This window comes from Gorilla gorilla, chromosome 3 (assembly GCF_029281585.2).
Source record: "Gorilla gorilla gorilla isolate KB3781 chromosome 3, NHGRI_mGorGor1-v2.1_pri, whole genome shotgun sequence".
NCBI lineage: Eukaryota > Metazoa > Chordata > Mammalia > Primates > Hominidae > Gorilla > Gorilla gorilla.
Window position 1 is genome coordinate 100,304,679 of NC_073227.2, and position 24,385 is coordinate 100,329,063.

General features: G+C 37.2%; 1 protein-coding gene and 1 pseudogene across 2 annotated transcripts in view; both read right to left on the bottom strand.

Annotated features, from left to right (window-relative positions):
- ANTXR2 (ANTXR cell adhesion molecule 2) overlaps positions 1–22,404 on the bottom strand; it is a 159,369-nt gene extending 136,965 nt beyond the window's left edge. Inside the window, exons 1-7 of one of the 2 annotated variants that reach the window (XM_031010222.3) lie at positions 21,047–22,404; positions 20,218–20,289; positions 18,071–18,142; positions 4,530–4,611; positions 3,958–4,065; positions 3,744–3,812; positions 2,852–2,932 (exon numbers count right to left, since the gene is read on the bottom strand). In XM_031010222.3, coding sequence (XP_030866082.1) covers positions 2,852–2,932; positions 3,744–3,812; positions 3,958–4,065; positions 4,530–4,611; positions 18,071–18,142; positions 20,218–20,289; positions 21,047–21,198 — 636 coding nt within the window. In that variant the 5' untranslated portion in view covers positions 21,199–22,404. The remainder of the gene's footprint in view (positions 1–2,851; positions 2,933–3,743; positions 3,813–3,957; positions 4,066–4,529; positions 4,612–18,070; positions 18,143–20,217; positions 20,290–21,046) is intronic. The other variant, XM_031010221.3, reaches the window with a different exon arrangement.
- On the bottom strand, positions 5,579–5,703 carry LOC115934518 (uncharacterized; annotated as a pseudogene).
- Positions 22,405–24,385: the final 1,981 nt, after the last annotated feature.

The following is a 24,385-nucleotide window of genomic DNA, read 5'->3' on the forward strand; positions in this document are numbered from 1 at the left end:
GTAAATGAACTAATGAAAGAATGAGCTCATTGAGGAAAAAAAGGAGAAAAAGAAGAAATGTTTCCTTCCAGTATATACTTGAGATAATGAATTACAAACCTTCATATGCAACTAGCTAAGACTGGAAATTACATCAATATTCCCCAAAACTGTTACATACCTTGTTTGCCTGGATAGAAATCTAAAAATACTAAAACAATGCATTTTCCCCAAAATTAAAATAGAATGCTTAAATGATTTTCTGGATCAAATACATTTTAGAGAAGCCATTAAAATTTTAACATGCAGGATGTTCATAACAAAGGCCTTTTTCAGCCCCTTGATTTTTGAGTTGTAAAAGCAGAACTACTACAGTGTTGCTTCTTTTTTTTAACTACCATGAAGAAAGGCCCCAAAATAAAACTTTCTTAATCTTTGCTATTAAGAAATTAATTCTAGACAAATGATGTCTTAACAATATATGATATCTTACATTAAGAGGATCAGACCATCTTGGTCATTGGATTTTAGAGGGGAGAGAGAACAAACAAAACAATAAAAACCATGTTGTCAATTTTTTTCAAGGATTAACTTCATAAAAATTAATGCACTGACAATGAGGCCAGATGTATTTAAAAAACAATGAGCAGGAAAAAAAATTATCAATTTAGCAAATATTCTGCCTTCATAGTGCCACATATCTGAAAGACTTAAATTTTTTTATTTCTTCTATTGGCTTAGCTTTATGTAAATACATTCCACAGTATAATTTCACCCATTAGTTTGACAAATCATAAAGAATAGAGTATAGTCTCTTCTATCTCTCCTAGCCATGTGACAGAAACACTATATTTGTTTTAAAGATCTAATAGATATTTTTAAAAATCAGATGGTACTATGCAATTATAAAGTCCAATTAAAATTTAAGGCAAAATTATAGGTTTTGTATACTATGAGGGATGGAGCAATCTTTGCCCTTGAAAATACATGAAAGTTTACATTGCCTTTAATTTCTACAAAGTGGGCAAAAATCTCAAACTATCAATCACATTGATAAAAATCTCAACCATTAATCAAACCAGGTTTGGTTGTAATGGCTCCTTCTTTCCACCTGCCAACTCTGCCAGATACTACGATGTTTCCCCAAAAGGTGACTTTCCTAAGAATAATTTACTCTTCCCTTTGTGAGCACATAGCTGAAATTTAACTGTATTGACATGAAAACTATACCCATGATCTCCCTCCAAACAACACTCAAGAGATTTTGTTGGCAAATTGTGGCTAAAATAACGCAAATTTTCCTAATTTCATGCTAAATCTTTCAACATAACTTAAGTTAAAGTTCATCAAGAACTTTAGGCAAGAAAGGCCATACTTAGAAGTTACATTCTAGAGGTTCCCTAATAAAAATAGAAAAATTAAATGTATCCAACAAACATAATAAAACAATGATAACGATGTCATCTGGAACTCAGCTACTAATTCTTTGAAGGGGAAATCTGTAGTTATTACCCATAAAAATAGAGTTTTGGAAACAATCCATCATCTGGGTAATTCTGAGATAAACCTTTTAGATATTAAAAAAATCCAAAGGAATAGCCCAGAGAGGTCCTTTCTCCTTCCCAGTATAATTATAAAAATCATTACAAATCCCAGAGCAAAATAAAATTCTATTTAAAATACAATCCACTGATTTGTTTATTTAGAGGGTCAAATTATCCTCCTTTTTACATTGTCAGTACTGTATCCTGTATTTTAAAACTTAAATCACAGTTGTATCAGTTTTATTTATCCTGAATCCAGCTATAAAATTATTTACTATTTTTACACCGCAACTTTTCCCTAAAACCTAAACACAACAATATATGTAAACTACAAAAATAATTGAATCTCTGTTCCATTCTGCACTTACATTTGGTTTGTCCACTAGATGTACTGATAAGTGATGGAACCAAATTATATTTTCTCTGAAAAGCTCCATTAATTTTTTTAAAAGCCTACGTGCTACTAAAAACAAATACAATAAATCTCATTTTGTGTTTCTAAAAAACATGATCTTTAAAGAGAAATTTAAAATCCCAGAACCAAATGTTAGAAGAAACTGATATTTTTCCTCTGAAGATTTTTTTTCAATGCTTTGGCTTAGAGAATATATATTATTCATTTCCATTTTAGGATGGTGTTTACCAAAATATCATAAATACTTAATAGCAACTGTTCCCAGTGCTTGTAGCAAAAGGCAGTAAAACGAAACATAAACCTCAGCTATGAAAGCCCAGGAGTTTTGCTTTGCATTTCATCACTCTCCTTCCCCAAACCCTGTTTAGGATAGCCCAGATTCTAATGATCACTAGAGACAGCACAACTGAATTCCAAACAGAAATATTATGTGCTCTAGTGAAACTATTAATCATTTAAATGGAAAGAACAACAAATGTAGTCAAATAGCCACTAGTTCAAGTTGCCTGACTGATACAGTTAAAACAGATACTATATTTGGAGAAGGGAGTAATCACACATTTCAATCCAAATTTTTATTTTAAATTTCTCCTATAAAACCTATAAAACTTTCAGGATATCAAGACAGTTAACTCCAGAATCAAAGGGTGAAAGTGTCTGAGACTTAAAATCTTAAACTTGAAACCACAAACCCAGTCTCACAGAGCCCAACATGCAAGAATTAATACCAAATGTCAGTTACAAACAAAATTCACATCTTTAGAATTACACTGTTTGCAATACCAAACAAATCTCTTCCTTAATCTCTTTCCTCTAGATAATGACCACCTGCACTGGATATTAAGATTACTTCTTATAGTTTAAAAAAATATACAAAGTTATGAGCCCTTCCTGCCCCCAGAGAAATACTCACAGAATTAATTATTCCTTTAAGAGCCTGAAATCCACCTTTGACAGGGAAAACTTGCTCCTTGGAATCAGCAATTCTTTCAAGCTTTAGAAAGAAGAGGAAGACTTAATTAAGGAGTGGCTGACACATACAACAATTTATAAACTTTGTTACATTTCAGTTATGTTCATCTGAAAAATTACTCCACAGGATTAATTTACCAGTGTGATCTGTGTTCAAGGTCAGGAATTAAAGGTGATGATACTAGTGTTACTCTAAATGCATTACCACAAAATGAATTGAGATCAGTCAGAGTACCTTTAAGTTGGCCCCAAGTGCAATTTCAAAACAGTGCAGAACTCTAACAGCTATCAACAGTGTAAGACTCAGGAGTCTAAGCCATGCTCAAGCAAAAATTTAAACGTAAAATAACTTCATGAGTAAAACATTTTCAAATATATAAACCCTCAAATCTCATGAAAAAAATGGTCTTGTAAGAAAAATGATCAGACTTCCATTAGATGGATTTCTGAAATTCCTGCATACCTGAGAGTCAAATTCTAAATAAAATAGAAATTCTAACATTATAATAATACGACTACATATTATATACATAATATAATAACATTTTGTCAGTTGAGTTCAGGGAAATATGTGTATCATTTCAAGCCAAATGTTTACCTTATATTAGTTTACCAAACCAAACAATTGAGAGATTTAAAGTTTCATTTTCAGTAACAAAACCTATTAAAATTCTTACATTATTAAGGTAGTACTCAAAACCTACAGCCATTTCTATAAAAAATCTTTAACAATTGACCAGTGTCACAATGTCATCAGTGAAAAGAATTTGTTAAACTATCCTTAAGACAATTATGTGGTTCAGATTAAAGTTTGCAGATCTCTTGTAACTTACCTGTGCTTGTTCAAAATCAAGGACACCAACACAATAAACACTAGCCCCAAGTGACCTGGATATCTTTGCCTATGGAGAATGAGGAGGGAAAGAGAGAAAAAAAGAGAGAGAGGGGAGAGGGAGAAAGTGAATTATTCAAATATCAAGCTATACATTCCGAGACACACAGCGATGTACAGTGGGGTGTAGAGAACAGTCTCAGTTCAATACTCACCTCTTTCTCTGCATATGATGGCACCAGACCGTCCAACTTGCCATCTGTCAGAGCAATTATGATACTGGAGGTTTTCAAGCCTCCTGCTTTCTGAATTTGTTCATTCGCCTGAAAATGAAGAATAATTATCCAACTCACAATTTAATTTTAACTTTTAACTAGCATGTTCCATCAAGCTGAATTTGTAAGTCTGACAAAATCAAAATATTACTGGCTAGCTTTTAAAACAGGGTAATTTGTGTTAACTATTTTATTTGAAATATGCATATATTCACATTACAGAGTAGTTACTATTGGGTTTAAATTATATAGATTTTTAGCTGTGGCTGCTTAATCTTAATATAACCACAAGGGAAATGGAAAATTCCTTAAAAGGCAAAAGCCATCTTAACTTTTCTCATCACCATAGTAAATAATTTTTTCTACTTGTCTCAACTCTGGAACAACTAAAAGCACTTTAAAAACTTTAAGATAAATATGTAATGAGGTTACTGAGCTTTGCTAGAGGGTTTTATTTCACCACGGAATAAGAAAGCATTCTCTCCCATATTTACAAATGTAAAAGAACTTACTAGCTTTAGTCCTTCATGGATATATGTCTCTCCTACTGGACTAACACGTTTTAAATCCTCCAAGCCTTTACTGATTTTGCCTCTGAAAATAATATTAAACAAAAGAAAAAATGAGCAAAGAGCAAAGGTAACAATAAACACTTCTTAAAAAACATGGCACTATTGTAACTAAGCTTTCTTCAGTAGGAAGCAGAGGAAAGAACACGGGCTTTGAAGGCAGATAACTTCATATACTTTTTGTAATTTTAGTAAGTATTTAATAACTTCTGTATTTTAACTAGCAAAAATAGACATTGATGTGCTAACAATGTCTTGAAAAATCTTAGCATATTCTAGGCCTTCTGAGCTGAGAACAGATATCTTCAATCACTCGTTTTCCTAAAAGGAGTAAAATATACCTTCCCTCATCCACAAAAATACAAAAATTGAGTAGCTCATCTTCAATGACAAAGCATTTCTGAAACACTCACTCCATCTCTCTAAAAATGGGAAATTTTCCTTGTTATCTGTGAATTGCTAAAGCACATTATTTAGCCCTTATTTACAGAAATTAACATTTTTTCTTACTGTCTCCCAGAGTCGTAAGTCTCATGATTTATTCACTTTTATGACACCTTCTCACCCATCCAGACATTCCCTTGCACATTCCCTTGAACATAGTAGGTACTTAATACATATTTCATGAATGAATGAAAAAATAGGTGGATGGATAGATAGATGGATGAATGCATGGACAGATGGATGAATTAGAAGGTAATGAATCCTTGGAAGAGACACTATGAATGAAAGCAATTAAAAACTATAGAATAATTTCTTTCATCATGACTAATTCACTATCCCAACTGAATTTGTCTAAATGGGGTACGACTACAATATTATTAAGAGCTATTTTATGTGTATCAGTTAAGGGAAGTCCCAATTTTTAGAGTTTTTAAAATATAGATTTGAAACCTCTCGAAAATAAATAAAACCAATTATCTTAAAAGATAAGTAAAATAATGTGGCAAAATTATCCAAATTAAATTCAAAACTTGTTTTATAATAAATTTAAAAGATCAGAAGATATCTTAAGATATTGTTTTCAGACTTTTTCAATAGAAGCAAAAAAAATGCCTTTTTAAACTGGTGAGAATGGATACTACACTTGATCTTAACCAAAAGGCTGAGAAGTGATAAGAAGTGCCTTTTTAAATGTAAAATCCTTGAAATGATAAACTGAATTAGAAAATTGCAAATAACACATGAAGAGTACTCACTACTACTGAGGATGATAGATGAAGGAGATTAATTGTAAGAAGTATCATCTTAACATCAAGGAACTTACTGGGGCCATACACAACATTTATATAGGTACATGTGTGTATACGTTTATATCACATGTGGTTATAAAATATGTCAAAAATAATTTCAAAACATTTTGTCATGCTGCAATATTGTGTTTCAAATAATTGAAATAAATAATCCATTCACCAGAGCCTTATACACGTTTTAAAAGTAACTTCTTGATTGTATTTTTATATCGCAATAAAAAATATTATCAGGCAAGTTTTCCATCTCATAAAGTTTCCAGGTAACAGAAGACAATGTTCAAGGTATGACCCTAATCCTTCTCTTTCCTGGTTCACTCATCTCTATTAACTCTTGCTAATTGTCTTTTTAAATATTTGGTTTAAAGTCTACCTATTCTGAACCTTTCTTTAAGTTCATTACACACTTATTCTGAGTCACCCCAAGCTTTCTAGTCATACTCATATTCATGTTTTACCATGATAAAAAAAAGTTCTCTCCTAAAAACATTCAACTTTCTAATAATTTAACTAATTTAATTTAAATATTCACTTTTCAACTACACTGAAAGTTTACATTAGGCTATTACCATGTCTTTTATTTATGCTGTATTCCCCTGCTCTCTACTTATTATAATGTCATTTGCAAAGTAAGTGTTCAATAAATTTTTCAATATATCATAAAAAAATTATAATTCCAAGGATGATAGCATAAGTTATGTAATTCATAAGCTTGTTGTATCTAAAATATTTACGTTTGATAGCTACAGAAACAACTTGAAACTGATTCTGTCTGAATGCAGATAAAAGTCAAATATTTGGTGCTTCTCAGAAATGAGTGGCAGTGTGTCCTCAAGCATTAGTGTTTGCTGCCAACAAGTGAAATGCAAGTTTACACAAACAGATTTTGCATAAGACAGCCTTCTCCATTCAGTTCAAATCAGCTCACCATTGCTGCTGGGGCCCAGACAACACCAGCACAAGACTTTAAGCTAAAGGAACTTCCCAAACGTGGATTCAAGGTTTTTTTTTGTACAGTCAGATATCTGCTAGCTTATTACACTGGAAGAGAGAGAGCACTTTGCGGTTTTTCTATCCGTACCTATACCTGCACCATAAGATTCCAAGCTCCACTTAATCCCATCATTACTTTTGCAGCTGCATGATCCTAAGAGGAAAGTGCTCCTTTTCCATAGCCAAGAAAAACACATGTGAGTCCTGGCCTTGTACTCCCTTCAGGGTAACTACCTGAAGTCTGTCAGCCTCTTATCAATCAATAAGGTGTCACTTTAGGGGAAACAAAGGCCAAAACAAGACAGGGCAGACAGATCTCAGACCCTTGAAGAATCCCAAGCAACTGAAAATAAATATTAAGTTTTTCAATTGGTAAACAGTTAACGGTGAAAAAGCAAAATAATGTGGTAGGTTAAAAACAGAAATCATTCATCCCCACTGTAATGTTAAAAAAAAAAAAAGCCTCTAAATGAAAGCGAAAATGACTAAAATTTTAAGAACAAGAAGAAAGAAAAGTTATGTTATAAAGATAAGTTATAATATAAGTTATAAAGATAAGTTATAAGGTTATGTTATAAAGATAACTCCTTGAATTCAACATCTTAGAAGATCAGCTTCACTGAGTTTGGCTTTCAAGTTATGTCTTCAACTATAGGGAAAAGCAATATTGAAACTACTTTGTATTTGTTGTGAAGCAGTTGTCAAGGATGCTGCTGTCATGACACGCATCGTCCCCTATAACATTTCAAAGCAGAAGTTTCTTTGTCACCCCTAAGTAGTTGCTATGTACTTCCTCTTTTCTGCACTTGACAACCATGCAAACTTATTTCTTGCCCTGACTACTGGGGAAGCCCACAGTAAATTTCTTTCACAAAATTCTGTTAAGTTCCTGTGGTTATCATAGTGTTTCATCCCCTTTTCCAAAATCTTAGCACTCTTCTTTTTATATTTTATTAATTTTCTGCAACACTATTAATTTCTATGCAGCCTCAAATACTTTTTTGAAAGAGACAAGAATTGAACAAACAAAATGTTATATTAAAGCCCTGGTTTTCTTTAATTGAGAATTGGGGGACCAAATTCCATTATCAACTGGAGGGAAAAAGAGAAAGAGAAAGAGGAGGCACACAAACACCATATATATATATATGGTGTTTTCCTCGCTTTCATTTAGAGGCTTCATATATATTGGAGACAGAGTTTCACTCTGTCACCCAGGCTGGAGTGCACTGGCACAATCATAGCTCACTGCAACTTCAAACCCCTGGACTCATGCAACCCTCCCACCTCAGTCTCCCAAGTAGCTGAGACTACAGGCATATACCATTATACCAGGCTACTTTTAAATTTTCTATAGAGATGTGGTCTCACTATACTGCTCAGGATGGTCTTGAACTCCTGGCCTCAGGCAAGCCTCTCATCTTGACTTTCCAAAGTGCTGGAATTACAGACTTCAGCCACTACGCCCAAGCTTGGCTAATTTTTTAGTGTATGAAATTAGCACTTTCAGCTCTATTTGTATCTCCCTAATTTCTTTGCTGAGAAGGGCAGGGAAGGGAAGGAGAGGGGAGGAGAGGAGAGGAGTGAGGAAGGGAAGGGAAAATAGCCACCACAACTGCCATGCACTGTGCCATGTCAGTAGCTTTTCTCTGAAACACTTTGGATGTGGAAGGTATGCAAGGCATTATAACTAAAATAAAGATAGGCTGAAATCATGGTGTCATAAAACAGTCTGCAGGGAATCCTGAATTGACCAACTAACAATGAAGGCATAATTTTATTTTCAGTATCTCCTACTTTTTCTTTCTACGATGTGTCTGTACAGTACTTGAACTTTCCAATGCACATCATCTTAACTTTCCAGATTTCAAAGCTCTTTCAGGATTTCAGTCAATGAGTCTACACTCATCTGTTGAGCATCTGTTGTATGTGAACACAGTGATATGAGAATTCCTCACACTCAGTCCAGGGGTCACTCACATAAAGCTCTATATATGCACTGTGGTTCTCCACCCTGGCTGTACACTGGAATCATTTGAGGGGATTTTCAAAAGCTCTTCTGGACTCTATTTGAAGAGATTCTAATTCACATGTTTGTGTTGGGTCAGGGTTATCACTGGCCTTTGAAAACTCCCCAGAGTATTCTAATGCGCTGCCAGGATTAAGAACCTCCGATCTAACCTAATTTTAAAACTTTCTTGTGTTATTGGAATGCGTTTTGAATTACCTATTTTGCCAGTCATTGCTTCTGTATGAGAGTTTTGGGTAAACAGCATAATCTCTTAAACCATAAATAGTTTCTGGGATGGTATGGATGAAGATGTGCATGAGCTTACAGACAGAATAGAGATTAGTTCCAAGCTCAACCTTGTTTCTTCATTTATAAAATAGGAATATAAATATCTCCCCCATGGGGCCACTGTAAGGATTCATTACAGTATATTGTTATAAATGTCCTATTTTGTTATTAGTTATGGTTGTTAATCTCTTACTGTGCCTAAATTATAAATTAAGTTTTATCATAGGTATGTATGTATAGAAAAAAATAGTATATATAGGGTTTGGCACTACCTGTTGTTTCAGGCATCAACTGGGGTTCTTGGAACAGATCTCCTTCAGATAAGGGGAGTCTAGTGTACCCCAAAATTAGTGGTTATCAGCAAAATTGATTGTTTCTCATGGCACTGTGCATTGAATGAGCAGTTCTCATGCTTGACATGCTGCCAGTTGAGCCACTGGAATGGCTAGAAGCGGAATGCCTTCACATGGTTAGCAAGTCGGTGCCAGCGCTGATACTGGCTATTGCCTAGGAGTTCAGCTAGGACTGTTAACCAGTGTCTCGATTCTCCTCCACATAGCTAGGTTGGGCTTCTTCCTAGCATGGTGGTCTCAGAGTAGTCAAAGTTTTCATATGACAGATGGTTTCCAAGAAAACAATAGAGGAAACTACCATGCCTTAATAAATCTTAGGCCTGGAACTCAAACTGGCAGTTTCATGCTCATGTCTGCTGCATTCTATTGATTGAAGTAAATAAATCATAGGCCTAGACCCAGATTTTAAAAAGTAAAAAGTGTATGTGTGCGTCTGTGTGTGTGTGTGTGTGTATTCTATGCTTCATTGGAAGCCACCAAAGAAATAATCTACCACTAAAACAAAAAGCCTCACACACTCATGTTGTCAAATGCCAATTTATATAATTGCAGGAATACTATAGGTATTTATATTATAAGTAAATTCTTTTCTTTACTCTCAATAGATTATTAGCCACAGACTTAATGTGCTTGAAATAAATAGTAATTCCAAAACAAAATGTAGCAATACATAAGGATTTTATGATAATTAGCCAATTACACAGCATCCTGAAATGTCTCTTTTAGGGTAAAATTTAATAGATTGAGTAGAATATGAAACGAAAATGTTCTCAAGATGTTATTTATGACTATATAAAATTGCTAATGATTTATAATTCACTTAGAATTCACTTAGAATTGTACTTTACCTGAGCTATTGCATATGAAGAATTTAGTAAAATATGTAATATATAGTAACTGCTCAGTAAACTTTGATACTTTTATTGTCTCCTTCCATTAATAAACCACAAAATTGACCTGAGTAAGAAAAATAGAAAAAAAAACTGTATGAAGAGAAATACGTTCATTCACATATACCTGCTCTACTTAACTGTGTTACTATATACTGCCGCCCTACATACTGCTTAACGGATGAACCTCTAACAAGTCATTTGTTCTCACCAAGTTCCTCAATTTAAAAATTGTTTAAAGGTTTCAAATGAGTGAAAGATTTTTTCTAAAGACACACATTGCTAATACATTCTAAAATCTTGGGAACTAACGGGTTTTAGCTGTATCTTACTATAGTCTATGTAAAATATGCTTATTGTTTATTTAACATGTCATTCTAATGCCAACATAGGCCAAGGTTTCTGTGGTCCAGAGTCAACCAGCAAATCCAAGGTAGCAGTCATAGATCCAGAAATATCTGCTCACAAAATACCCTGTACAATCTGAATTTTGTTAAAAATATTCTCCAATTTGGCCTGCACCTACCAAAATGTGGTACTCAATTCACACCTGAAGTTCAGGCCTGCTGCGTTTTGCATACTTTTACTCCATTTTCCCACTCACTGCCTTACTAAATCATGAAAAATCGACCCCTGCATTTTACCACTTCCATGTGTCAGGTCTGTCTCCCAGGCATGAGTAACAATGTACTTAATTTTCTAGAACATGCTCATAAAACAGATGTGGGACTTCAGCGAAAGTGACTGCTAACATGTCCATCACTAGAATCTGAGTTGCTGCCCTGCCTGGACCCCTCAGGTTTAGCACAATGTGTGGCCAAAACAGACTTTTCAAAACAGGACTAAATACTTGCCTAATGGAATTTTTTTTAGCTAACCCAACTATTGTCTCATCTTTTCACCCCCTCACTGGTTTTTAAGAATAGAATAAATTTAGGGAATGACGATGTTTTTGAGTTGTGACTAATTCTGACTGATTGAAAACTGGAGAAGGAGAACCCAGAGAGTGTGAATACAGTGCGGTGGTGAAGTGCTCATGCACAGCATCAGGCCTGGGTGTGAACCCTGGCTCTAGCTGCTTAGCTGTGTCACTTTGAGCATAGTCCTTTGATTTCTTTAAACATCTGCTCGAATCCTGGTACATCATGATGAAAATAAGGATGGTGTCCACTGATAACTGCCAAACCCCATGTTAGCCTTGGCCTCCTTCCTATCCAATCATCAAAGCAACAACAAGAAAAGAAAAATGAAAAAAAAATGAAAAACTATAAATGAGAAAAAATTAAAAGGTAGTTAGTTGCAGGTAGGCGATAGAAGCAAAGAAATAAAAGTGAACTGATAAAGTTATAAATACCCATTGTGTTCTTTTTATGTGTAGAACCTTAGTTAGTCCTTCTCACGCATTATACTTTTCTCAAGATTGCTGTATGGTAGGAATAATTCACTCTTATTAACTGGCCCAGGAATTGGGCAGCAAGAGGGTAAGTAATTTGTTAGAAGTCACACAGCTAGTATGTAGCTCCTATGCCTATTCCACCCAAGGTCCAATCCTGGTCCTTTCATTAACAAAAAACCTCAGGACTCTCTATAGTAATGGTTGAAAATGCTCTATTCCTGAATGCTTCTTGTTTCCAACCTCTGAATTCCATTTTGATTCCAAGATAGTAACATTAATTTCAGCATTCATTTTTTATAAACAATACATTCTTGTTGAAATAAAATCAAACCACATATATATATATAAATTAAAATTGTGAAGGTTTTTCCCACCTTCAATATCATGCCTAAGACAGTGTCATTGTTAACAATTTGTTGTATGTTCTCTAGACTTCTTTTCTTGCATTTTCAATCACATACACCCCCCTCACCATATAAACAGTTAGGGATTTTGTTTTCTTTTTATTTTATAAAAATAAAATCATACTAAGAGTGTCTGCTACTTGCTTTTAAACTTAGTATATATATATATCTCTTATATATTCTCTTGTAAATATGTACAGACTTTCCTATTTCTTAATAACTGCATAGTATTCTATCCAATGTATATGTTCTAATTTAATTATAGTATCATCAATTGATAAGCATTTAGATTGAATACAGTTTTTCACCATTACGTACAATGTAGCAGTATCCAATTTTGTATTTAGACCTACCTTTCCATGCTAATGCTAGTATTTCAGTAGGACATAGTCCCAAAAAGTAGACTTACTGAAAGGAACCTTCTAGACTTTTATAGATACTACCAAGCTTCCTCTAAAATGAATGTACCAATTAATAAGTTACTTACTGTATATAAAGAACAATTTTTCCACAAGTAAATTTTTAATTCAGCTTTTAAGAAATTAGAAAAAAAATTTCAAATAATAGAAATGTGTATATTGTCCAAAATTAATTAAGTGACTTTTCTATAATTTCCTACAAGTTTGCCTACGGAAGATTTTTTTCCCCAAGTAATTGATTATTGTGCTCAGGTCAAACAATTATAAGACATTTTCAGGCTGGGGGCAAGTGTAATGAAAGGGAGTTGTAAATATTTATAACTGATTTGTAAGAGTAGGAATAAGAAAAATAGCAAATATAAGATTATTTATTATGTGGTATAATCACAAAAAAAGACAATCTATGATGGCAGCTAATAACTAAGGTTCTGAAGTCATATCAGCTCAATCACTCATTCAACAAATATTTATTGAGCATCTACTGAGCATCAGGCTCTGTTCTAGGTGTTGGGATACATGGGGGAGCAAGACAAATGAGGACTCCTGCTTTCATGTTTACATTAGAGTCATCAAGATAAAAATAAATTAACCAACAGAACCACTTGAAAATGTGATAACCAAATATAGTATTGTAAGAGATTACTGGGGAGGAGAGGTGGGGTTCCTTTAGACCTGCTGGCCAGGCAAGGCTTCTCAGAAAATGTGGCATGTAAGATGAAACCTAAATGAGGAGAACGAGCCAGCTAGGGGCAGATCTGCAGCAAAGAAAGAGCAAAGGTCCTAATGTGGAAACAAGCTCAGTCTGTTCAGGGAATGGAAACAAGACCACTTGAGCTAGACTGTGCCACATGATGTTGCAGGAGAGGACTGGCTGGGGCACTAGGATGGGGCGTTTAGGCCTTTGGGAAACACTGGCTTTCCAGTCTAAGTGATGAAATTGTTTTAAGCATGAGAGTGGAATATCGGCTTTAACTTTAAAAGATTATTGTAGCCAATATACTGCTTACAACTTGTTAACTGTGTGTGCTTGGACAAGCCGCTTTATCATTGTCAGTTTTGATTTCTTCATTTGTAAAGTCGAGGTAATAACAGTATCTATTACAGGAAGTTCATATGAGGATTAAGTGAAGCAATGCATGGAAAGTATTTTGCACACTGCCTGGTGTATAATAATTTTTCAATAAATGTTTTTAACTAAATCTCTGTTACAGTATTAGCATAATATTTAACAGAACTGAGCTTAATTCACTATCCCCAATTATGCAAAATAATAACTAAAAATACTTTTTAATTAGTCTTGATTCCAAATTCTCTACTATTGAAAGGCTGGGTATTTCCATACTGAATCAACACTTGGCATTTTTCTCTTACCTAACCCTATAATACATCCCTGGGCTATTTATGTGCATGTGTATACCTCTACTCACACACACACTAGATTACTTATCTTTGTGTTACCCCAGGTTCCACAGCACTCAATGCATTGAATATAAGATAAGCAAGTCTTTAGGTAGGTGGGTGGGTAGGTGGAGGAATGGACTAACAGACATATGAAGGGTAAAAATCATGAGAGCAAGAGAAAAGAAGGCAGTGTTTCAAATTAAAGTATTTAAAAGAATAAGGTTTTTAAGTTACGAGTATATAAAATGCATAACATCATTTTTTGGCATGTTTATTACTTTATTCATGCATTTACATAGTACCGGATGCCATGCTGAAAGCATAACAGAAGACACAGCCCTATGGTAAGTATTTACTACCTTCTAATTTTGCCTCATCTCTACTAAGAATCTTGAGCAACACTCTGAGAAACATGAAAGAGCTACTTATTTACCAAGATTGTGAAGAATTATGAGTGCTAGAAACAAAAATTGTGAAACCTGCAGTGCTCAACCTTTGGTTTTCTTTGCTTAACCTTTGCTTTCCTCACACACTCTGATCTATTTGTGATTGTAATATATAACATCAAGATTTTAATAGTTTATATGCAGAATTCCAATTTCTAGGCTTTGAAACAAAGATTCACAATAGTTGTGGAATCATTTGTTTACTGATCTGCATATAACATGCAAATTGTTTCTTCACACTTAAAAGTGTGTAATGGAGGAAAAGTGACCCTATATCCAAATATAGAGGACCACAGAAACTTGAGAAGTTACTGATTTAATTAAATAAAATTAGTAAAATAGCAATATAGAACAAGAAAATAATGTCCTTTATTGGAGGTTGTCCCATGCTATACAAAGGAACTTTATATACATTATCTTATTTTGATCTTCACAATAACTCAAATATGGAAGATTTTATGTCCTGCACCTTATGGACATAAAACTGATACACTGGTATACAATTTGCCCCAAGTTTCCAAATCAGTCAGTGGCAAAACTGGAACTCTAGCCTAGGCATTCTCAGTGTTATTTTCTGCCACCCCAAACTAATTAAAAATGCCACAAATAGTGAAATTTATTAAAACTTAAAGTGTTTATATTTAGGAAGAGACAGATGAACCAACTATGTATAAAACAAGTTGCAAGTAGTGTTATTAAAATTCCTTTTGGAATATTATAAATCCTTTTAAGAAGGGCAATATTTTCTTTATGTAAGCATGATTCTTCTCTGATCATTAAAATACTGTATACTGCCTAGCTCCAGATGATAATAATAGTGATAAAGCCTTTATCTCTTGAAAACTTATATACCAGACTCTGTTCTAAATACTTCACATTCATCAACTTTCATTCATGTAACAATTTTATGGGGTAGGTATTACTATCATCATCATCATCATTGCCGCCATTATATAGATGAAAAAAGAAGAAGCATAAAGAGGTTAAGCAACTTATCCTTGACCATTTGGCTAGTAAATTGGAAAGCCAGGATTTACACGCAGGTAGATTTGGTCTAGTGACTCTTAGCTGCAACATTATGCTGCCTCTTGAAATAAAGGCCTCTTCCGGTCAGGTGCAGTGGCTCACGCCTGTAATCCCAGCACTTTGGGAGGCCGAGGCGGACGGATCACGAGGTCAGGAGATCAGGAGATCGAGACCATCCCGGCTAACACCGTGAAACCCCGTCTCTACCAAAAAATACAAAAAATTAGCCGGGCGTGGTGGCGGGTGCCTGTAGTCTCAGCTACGCGGGAGGCTGAGGCAGGAAAATGGTGTGAACCTGGGAGGTGGAGCTTGCAGTGAGCCAAGATCATGCCATTGCACTCCAGCCTGGGCAACAGAACGAGACTCTGTCTCACAAAAAAAAAAAAAAAAAGAAAGAAAGAAAGGCCTCTTATGTAACCTATTTCAGTGTCTCCCCTATTAGATTCAACCAATGATGAAAGAAGAATCACTAACGTGGGTTAAAGATTTAAACCCCTTCCATGCGTATCTAAGCAATACCAATCTGGTCACCCAGTGACCTACACTTCATCTTCAAAGTGCTGAGGAACCATATGCAAAGTGTCTAGCAAAGAACCTGGCACAATGTTTGCAGCTATCAATGACTGAGAGTTTCTACAAGCCTGGCATGATGCTAAGTGTTTTTCTATATATAGGAATGCCATAAATGTTAAAATGGTTCTTTTTTTTTTTTTGGATTGGCTAGATACAAAGCTGTTTCTTTGGAAATTAAGCTGGGCAATGGAGAAAATTTATTTTCATAAAGGCGAGAACTGTTAAATCACTGAGCATAGAAAGCTGCCATACACGGGTTGTGGACTACCATAGCTCTGGCTCCTGATGAGAGTCTCATCCACACAAGAAAGTAAGGAGGGCCATTATCCTCAGCAAACTAACACAGGAACAGAAAACCAAACACTGCATGTTCTTGTAAGTGGAAGCTGAACAATGAGAACACATGAACACAGGGAGGGGAACAACGCACACTGGGGCCTGTGAGGGGTGCAGGGGAGAAAGAGCATCAGGATAGATAGCTAATGCATGTGATGGGTTGATAGATGCAGCAAACTACCACGGCACACGTTTACCTATGTAACAAACCTGCATGCCCTGCACACGTATCCCAGAACTTAAAATTAAAATTAAATTAAATTTAAAAAGAAGAAAGAAAGGAGAAGTATCAATGGGAAGACAAGATCCTAGGCTGCACTCAGCATCTGCAGAGAGATTTTCCTCTCTAGGAAAAGGAAAACTAAAAGCACAAAGATTAAAATCTTATATGGATAATTTTCTAAATCAATTAAGTGAATCATAAATAAGTTCTCTCCCCCAGTTCCTTTAGATATTATGATTTCTTGACCCTTTCAAGGGAAAACTTAATTTACAAAAAACTGTTTTTACAGCTAACTTTTCAGAAATTCACATATCATGCAAAACAAAGTACACCAGCTTCCCTTGCTAAAACTACAGTTCAGAAAAATTTTATTTCAAAATAACAGGAAACCACTCATTCATTCATTCAACAAGAATTTATTGACCAAAAACTGGCTTACATACTCTGTTAAATAAAGTAGACATAAAAATGAAGAATAAAAGCTCCCTCCCACTATGGATCCCATTCTTTAAAATATGTCAGTGAGGTGGGGCGTGGTGGCTCACACCTATAATCCCAGAACTTTGGGAGGTGAAGACAGGCAGATCTCTTGAGGTCGGGAGTTCAAGATCAACCTGGCCAATACAGTGAAACCCCCGTCTCTACTAAAAAAATACAAAAATTGGCCAGGTGTGTGGCATGTGTCTATAATCCCAGCTACTTGGGAGGCTGAAGCATGAGAATTGCTTGAACCTGGGAGGTGGGGGCTGCAGTGAGCCAAGATAGCACCACTGCACTCCAGCCTGGGCAACAGTGAGAGACTCTGTCTCAAAAAATAAAAATAACATAAAATATATCAATGACTATTTCTAACTTGTCATTGACACTGTTTGAATGACACAGAAATGTGGTCATATGAAATACTGTGACATTGGTCTGGAAAAGACACCTTTTAAAAAGCACTAAGGAGATTAGATAGATAGGTAGATAGATATAGAGATATATTGGTATACATATTGATATATACTAAGTTCCTTTATAAAGGTGAATATATTCAGCATCAATGGACCTCAGAGAAAGACCAGAAATCCAGGATGTCTACTGAATCTAGGAAATTATCCAAAAGGATCCATATCTTTCTCCCCCTCAATGTTCTTCAAATTCCTGGTTGATTAATATATTATATCTAAACAAGAAAAATGTAGAACTACTTACAGTAACAGAGAGGCCGGGGAAGGTAGGAAGTGGTGAATATACAACTAAGACAGGGATCTAGATTTCACTGCACATTCCACAGCCACTATAAATGATATTGATTTTCAGATTAACTGCTCTTTTATATTACTCAAACCTCCTTTCCCTTCTATTAGAGAACTGAATTGTCTGTGCATCTGCTTGATTCCACTGAGAGGCCTGAATCACCACTTGGAAATATCAATCATGCCTTTAAAATTCATCTCTACTAAAAGCCTGCAGTGAAATGATAATGCACTAACCTGTCTCCAGTTAATGGCAAAATAATACTTGCTTGAGAAGAAAACACAATGAAAGATAATCTCATTTCAGGGCTGCAAAATAAGAAAAGAGGCAGTTAAAACATTTTTAAAAAGAAATATTGATACGATACAGATGTATAGTTAGGGAGTTTCATTTAAAATTGGTCTCACTGAATGGTCCAGGCTTCTTTTAAATGACATTCCCTAAGTAAATAGACGAACTCTGCTTAACATTGTTGCATAAGTCATTTTGGATTTAGTCAATGCTTCCCAGCACTCACATACCCCTCCATGACCCATAAGGACTTGCATTTAGAAAGAGACTAACTGGAAAGATAAATTCTAAGCTGATGTAAAATTCTTTCGTAGAAAATTCCTCTTCCCTTGGTTTTCTACAACATTTCCTTTAAAGGTGGCCAGGCCCTTCAAAGTGATTATGGTTATCAACACTTATGGGTGGAGAGTACCCAGTTTGACTTAATGACCATAACTATGATATGAGTCTATAAAAAAGTCATCCTGAAGTAAGCCTACTTAAAGAGTCATGGAAAATGTGAAAGAAACAATAAATCACTTTCTGCTTAGGCATTTTTTATTTTCTAAGTCTCAAACATGCTATTTTCCATTGGCAACAAGTGCCCCAGTCAGCTATATCTTTCAAGTTTTAGGCATGTCTCTCACAGAATGGTTCTTGCTTCTCGGACACTCTCTGCAACTACTACTAAGATTCAAAACTGAAGATATGAAACTAGAATCTATAAACTGAAAATCAGAATCCTCTCAAAGGCTTCTACATATTTTAAAAGTCAGTCTCTTCATTAGTCACCCTTATTCACTTCCTACAATGTATTGTTAGTAATTGAGCAACTAGGCTTGAGCCAGACAACTGTGAATTATAGAATTCCAACTTAAAAACCAGATCAATGAGTTAAGATAAGAGCTTGCTTCTTTAAAATGTTGTAGTGATGTGATTCATTGCTTTTGATCAAAATCTACATGACACCCTTTTCACATTGAAGGATTAAATTAGAAAATTTATAAACAACTGTCTGTTCTGCCTTTGACATTTAGGGACATAGGATCTTGTTTGTTTTTCTTTCCTAGACAGTTTTACCTCAGACCCTGTCCAGAAATGAGTGTTAAACTTGGCTTCTTAAGCAAGGGACTGATGATTGAACATGGACAGGCATACATTTTTATAGGGATAACTTTACTGCTGCCAATAACTGAAAGCAAGGATTGCCTAGGCCTCTACAGATTGTTTGAAGTTACTTGCAACATGACTTTCAAAATGTTTTGATCATCCAAGCCTGTTTTACAGAAAACATTTGGGCTAACAAGACTGAAAGAAGCAATATTTAATGATACAGTTCCTATTCATGTCCTTTCCATTATCTTGATAAACTTGTGTTTGCTCATTGCATTTTTTCTTTAAAAAAAAAAGAAGGGGAAAAAAAAAGCCTCAAAAGCCTAGTGTCCTGAGGTTATTTTTAAATAGGAGATGCCACTAATTCCTAGTTACCTCTAAATAAGAGAGTAAGCTGGATTTCATACCAGTAATGCTTTTTATAGGAGAGGAAACCAGTCTTTCCTGGTGATGCTTATTGCATATATAGAACAGTTAAATTTTAAACCAACCACACACCCACACATTGTGTAAACACAAGTCGTTGCTTTAAACACACACACAAGTGCCTTTTCTGGTAGCGGGTTATTAACACATGTTCATTTGAAGTTTTCCAACACTTTTTGTTTGTTTTAATGAGGGCCTCTATAATGCTAAGAAATGTGTGGAAAGAAAAATATATTATGGATACTATTCGCATAAAATTTATTTTTTAATGTGATAAATTATGAGAAAGCATAACTGAAATTCAAAACAGATGAAAATTCGGAAAGAAAAAGACATTTGGAATAGTATTTGAAGATGCTTCTCCAGAGTCTGAGCCAAGTTTCTGGGATCCAGATGAAATAAGCCCTCAAGGACTGAAGGGCTGTCCTAATAACAGCATGTGTGCAATACGACCTTGAGGCACTTAAAAGTAACATTTCAGGAAAAGTTTTTCCTATAAAAGGTTTCAGAAAAGCGAAATTCTACACTTTGCTCTACTTCTCCACTGCCTAGAAAAGTAAAGTAAGAAAGATACCTCACAAATCTCTCCGCAAGTTGCTGTACGAAATTATAAATTTCAATCCAGTTATTTGCCACACTCCCAGACCTGAAAGATGAAATTGAACTGATCAGAGAAACAAAACACGGAACTGAAAAGTAAACATTTTGAAATGGTTCCTTCTTCAATGCCACGAACATGGGGGCACCTGGCCTCTTTTTCAAGCTAAGTAAGGGTATCTGTAACTGAAACTCTGGTGGTACCCAGAGTTAAAGAAGTCAGCCCCAGAGCAAGACTCCGTCAAAAAAAAAAAAAAAGAAGAAGAAGAAGTCAGCCCGTTTTCTGGGGTGGGTAAATACCTGCCTAATTGTTTAGAGTGGAACCCAGCTCTTCAGAGTAAACACAAAAGCCTTTCTTCGCAGGAAATGCAAACCACATTGGGCATGTTAACCCTAGGCTTTTCCTGGCTCCAGTGAAAGCGCTATGATTAGGATAAAACCAGGCAAACTTTAACCTGCGTACGAGCAGGGTCGAGGAGGTGGGTAAGCACTCTGTGGCCGATGGAGCGTGGCCTGCAAGAGGCCACACTCCCATTTCCCAAGAGGCCCAAAGACTGGCAAACAGTGAATACCCCAACTCCCCAAAGAGCCAAGTAGCCCGGGGCTCCAATCACTACCCCCACCCTGCTGATCTCCGCCCACACAGATCCGAACGCGCTTGCCCTTTGAAAGAAGACAGCAACAGGGCACCCCTCCGCGGGTTTCCAATACCACTCCTCGGGGTGCGCACACGCATCTCAGCCTCAGCCCCAGCTGATCCAGTGCCGCCCTCACCAGGAGACCCTGGACCTCCCTCGCACACTCACTTGTCCAGGACGAAGTAGAGATCAAAGGCTCTTCTGCAGGAGGGCTGCTCTTGGGCGCGCAGCAGCCCCCCGGGACCGCTGAGCACCAACAGCCACAGCCCGGTGAACAGCCAGCTCCCGGGGCTGCGGGCCGGGGACCGCTCCGCCACCATCCTGCGGCCGGGGGCCTGCGACTCCCTCCCGCTCGCAGTCCCCTAAGCTCGGAAGGGTCGCAAAGGTGGCGGGAGTCACCCGGCACGCACTCTGGGGTGGGGGGCGGCGAGCAGCTGAGGCGCCGGCGCCTGAGGCAGCGGGACCCACCAGCTGACAGAGGGAGGGAGAGAGGGAGGTCCTGAGAGGACAAAGGGAGTCTCCGCCACCGCCGCAGCTGCCGCCGGAACTCTTGACGAATCCCAGTGGAAGCGCGATCCAGTCCTCCCCCTCTCGATTCCGGAGAGTTCCTGCAGACAATGCGGGCCCACGGCGACAGCTCGCCAAAGGAGTTCCTCTCCGGCCTGGGGCCGAGCCTCCAGCGCCCGCCTCGGACCCGGACCTGGAACCCACCCCGCCTGGAGGGCTGAAGTCCCCCCCGCTGCCGTGCGCTTCGGGACAAGGGGTCCCTGGGACGCGGCGACGGCAGAATAAACTAGGAGTGGAGACCCTTCTCCTCCGGCGGCCCCAACTCCCTCCGCACTCCGAAACTTTCCTCCCGGTGCTGGACTCTGGCACTGCACTGACAGGCCGTCCCCTTTAGGGGAGGAGGCTAGCTGGCCCTGGGACTCCCGGCTGGAGAGAAGCCACGCCGAGGCCAGGAGCGCGCTCGGGCCGGGTCTGGGCTGCGTGTGTCAGTGTGCGCCTGGGGACGAGGGCGGGGCCCCAGCTGAAGCCTCCGAGCCACACACGCACACTTGTGGGTTCCTGCCGAGTTGAAGATGACTAACGCTTGCCAGATTTGGGAAAGGGAAGAAGGAGTTTAGAAAAACAAAAGTTATCTAGAAACTAAACATACCCACCCGTATATCCTGCAGGCCTGGCCTATTTTAGCAGCTGTGCTAAAACAGCCCCTATGCGTGGTTTACAAACCCAAGACTAAGGATTCCATGGGAGGTGACGGCCTCCTCACTCCTCACTCCACCCCACCCCCTACTACCACAAACACTCTTTATGAACTTCCTCTTTTTTTTCTAAAGAAACCTGCTCAGTTTTTTTTTTTTTTCTTTAAAAAAAGCCAAGCCAAGGAAAGGCCGGAGTGGGGAGTGGGAGGGGATAGCAGGCCTCTTTGGGAGTGGAAAGTTGTACCTCAAAATATTTCAGCCCACTGTCATTTCCCTGCAAGCTCCAGTTCTGGAGAATTTCAGCTTTGGGCAAGCTAGGTCTCCTTTGCAAAACTTGTGCAAGCACTCAAGTTTGTGCACAAATCCTCTGTCTACTAGTTCTGCTCTCCCTCCTCTCTCTTCCCCCCACCTCCGTGACTTCCGCCCTCCCTTAGTCAAAACTGGCTTTTAGAACCTAACTACCTTTTCATTTTTAACAAAATCAATGCTTTATGTAGTACTTACATATACATCTCTTCTGTTTGTTGCCATATGTATTTAACTTTTCATTTATTATATTTGATATACAACCAGATATGTCAGCTCTTTGAAGATAAAAATTAGTTACTTTAACAAAGATTCATTGAGTGCCTATTATTTGCTAGGCACTGTTCCAGAAGTGGAGGTTAGTGCACAGAACAAGATAACAAGCCCTTGCTTTCATGAAGCTGACAGTCTGGCTGAAGAGTGAAAACAGACAATGAGAAATAAATACATAAGCAAGGAAAAAAAGTCCATATTGGAAAGGTGGCCTGTAGAAATTTAAAATATTGTGATGATAAAGAATGACACACTCAGTGACTAACAAAAAAGACCCAGTCATTCCAAGAGCTCTAAGGGGAAACATTTGGAGTTACTGCAAAGGTCCATAGACATTAGCTTAGCATATTCAAAAAAAAAAAAAAAACTGTGTAGCTGGAGCTTTGCAGGTAAGACGATGTAAGAGAAATAGGCAAGGGCTAGATTATATGATGCTTTGTTTACTGAGATAAGGAATTCAGATATTTAATATTGAGTGTGGCAGGAGGTTATTAGAGGGGTTTAAGCCCAGGAGTAGAGTGGCAGATGAATTGATATGATCTCTGTTTTTCAAAGATCATTCTGGCTGCAATGAGACAATGAATTTGGAGTTAGCAACAGTGACAACAGGGAGAGCAGTTAGGAGACTATTGCAGTAGCAACATGTTGATAAACAATCCTGAGGTTCATAAATTTGGAAAGGAGAACTTCATTTCTTATAAAGGGTTACAGCTGCAGGCTGGACATCTTGACAGGCTGGGAAGTGTAGCCTCTGGCAGAGACAAAAAGCAGGCACTTTGAGGGAGGAAAGGGTGGAACAGGAATTTATGCTAAATGAGTTGGCCAAGTATACATATTCAACAGGTTATAGGAGGAACTATGAATATTTCTGAAGCAAGGGGTACATGAACTATGCATATTTCTGAAGCAGGTGGGTTAAGTTTCCACATCAAAGTGAACATGGGACATATGCAACATGCATGTTTAGTAAGCAAACATGAATAGTAAGCAAACATGCAAGTTGCATATGTCTCATGTTCACTTTGAGGTGGAGACTTAACAATTAAATGTATTATAATTAGGCCCTATATGTCAAAAGGTGAAACAGAAGACATGAAGGCACTCAGTGCCACAGCCTCTGTAAACCGGCCAGAACCAGTCTATGGTCAGTGGTCTCTTATCAGGAGAGTTATTAAAATCAGTCTCTTGTCCAGTCAAAGCTGTAGTTATGGCTTGTGGAACAGGGGTAGGGGTGGAGGATTAATTAATTAGTGTCTTGCAGTCAGTAAGATGCAATTGTTTCAATATTGCTTATCTGGAGGCCAGTGTTTGTTTAGATGCTAGAGAAAAAGAAAACCCTTTTGGCAGTTAGAATATAGTTTATTTTTTAAGTGTAGGAGTGTGTGACTTGACCTTTGCCTGGCATGGTCTTAGGTCTTGTTTATAATTTGGTGTCTTATGAACACAGAGCACATTCTGTCAGTCTTATCATCTTTATTTTAACAAAGGCAAAATAAAATGGTACCTTGGACCATCATCACTATAGCAACTAACCTGAGAGTTATGAATGGATGAAAACTTTAATATATACCAGCAGACCTCCATTTTGAAAATATGCTCATTACAAATGTCAAAGATTGAATGGAGGGTGGCTAACATCCCTTCTCACTCTTTGCCAACTGGTCACTTGGGGATGGAAATTCCACCACTATCAACTGCATCAATCTGCCACTTTTTACCTGATGGA